The 1714-nt window shown below is 43.7% G+C and overlaps 1 protein-coding gene across 1 annotated transcript in view; it reads left to right on the top strand.

Moving 5' to 3' along the window:
- LOC109960505 (splicing factor U2AF 35 kDa subunit) overlaps positions 1-1714 on the top strand; it is a 10179-nt gene continuing 8465 nt past the window's right edge. The window contains exon 1 of the mRNA XM_020600664.1: positions 1-107. Within this exon, the coding sequence (XP_020456320.1) occupies positions 64-107 (44 nt within the window). The 5' untranslated portion in view covers positions 1-63. The remainder of the gene's footprint in view (positions 108-1714) is intronic.

Below are 1714 nucleotides of genomic sequence, written 5' to 3'. Positions count from 1 at the left end.
GACTGTGTAACCTGTCGCTCTTTACGTAATGACGTACATCACTACGTGCCTGACGAGCCGAAAATGGCGGAGTACCTGGCATCCATTTTCGGTACAGAGAAAGACAAGTAAGTTTTATTCAGTATATATTGTAAGAGTCGCCTAAACCACGAGTTTCATGTGAAGTGTTTTGCAGCGGTGTTTCTTCGTTGCCAGCGGAGCTATGTGTGTAGCCGCAGCTTTGCTGCATGTTGTAGTGAAGCCTACACTAGCAACAGGCAGCTAACTATTAGCTAACGCATTGAATGAAACGCATTGAAGACACCTTAGCAAACTGTAGTCACTGTCCTGTTGGTTTGTGCCAAAATAGTTCATTTAACAAAATGATCACCAGTTTGTTGGAATATACGACAACATTGGAAGCATACATTGCAGGTTATTAAACAGTCAAGTAACGTGTAGTTGGGCCAGTTAGCTTGTTAATGGAAAGTTAGCGGCCTTGCCTAAACTGATTGTTTGGTTCGTTTTCCCGGGGCAGTGCAGCAAAAAGCATCCTACACATTTCAGAGAAATAAATTAAGTTATAGTGATATATTTAATTAACATGTATTACAACATTTGGACGTTTATTTCGGGTGTGGCAGTTGGTTCCGTTTGTACAAGGGGTGGTCTCCAAGAGCACATTAGTTTAAACAAGATAACCAGGGCTGAAGGCGTAACATCTTATCTGAGGCTTTAAACGAACTGAGTGTGTTTCCATGCATGCTAGTACCACAGTTTTGAGTCTTATTCTGGTTGTTGATCATATCGTTTACATGGAACATGACAAACCTATTTACTCGTGTCCTTTCTGATAATCTTTGTGCAGTTATCGTGATTTCTCACCATCAAAGCCATTGTGTTCGGCAGCAACAATGAACATTCAAACATGTTTCTCAAAACCAAGATAAGCTGTTTACTGTATAATGTGTTGCACATAAGCAGGATGTCCCCAAATGCATGATCTTAAGACACTAGATACTTGGGCACATGTATACACCGTTACTGTGGGTGGTAATGCAACTCCCAAACGAGCTAGTTATGCAATAATGATACATCAGTATATTGTCATATCACATCCAATTTTAAAGGATGCACTCAGTCATCAAATCCCATGGAAAGATCAAAATCATCACTAGTTGATCCTACTGTAAGTGCTCGTTTTATATAACTTGTTCTTCTACAAATTAAACTCTGGTCCCCAGAGACTGAAGGCACCCTGCAGGACTGTTTCGCCCAGACAGACTGGGATGTGTTTAAAGCTGCAGCCACCTTGGAGGACTTTTCTGTCAACATACAGGATTAGGCCGAGTATGTGACCAGGTACATTAGTACCTGTATTGACAACATTGTGCCCACCATACAAGTTCGGAGGTTTCCCAACCAGAAGCCCTGGATAAACAGTCAGGTACGCCACATGCTACGTGCTCGCTCTCATGCATTCGGATCAGGCGATGAGACGGAGTACAAAGCTGCAAAGTACAGACTGAGGAAAGCCATCACAGCGGCCAAGAGGCAGTACAGAGAGAAGCTGAATGGCTTCTATTCTACTGCTGACTCCAGACGGATGTGGCAAGGCCTGCATCACATCACAGACTACAGGACCAACACCAGCATCATCGGCTCCATGGACAGCCTGCCGGATGACCTCAACACCTTCTACACCCGGTTTGAGACCTCCCGCACCAGCACAGAG

The sequence above is a fragment of the Monopterus albus genome, unplaced genomic scaffold, assembly GCF_001952655.1.
Source record: "Monopterus albus unplaced genomic scaffold, M_albus_1.0 scaffold48.1, whole genome shotgun sequence".
Taxonomy (NCBI): domain Eukaryota; kingdom Metazoa; phylum Chordata; class Actinopteri; order Synbranchiformes; family Synbranchidae; genus Monopterus; species Monopterus albus.
The sequence above is the reverse complement of the archived record's forward strand: the minus strand, read 5'-3'. Positions and strand labels throughout refer to the sequence as shown.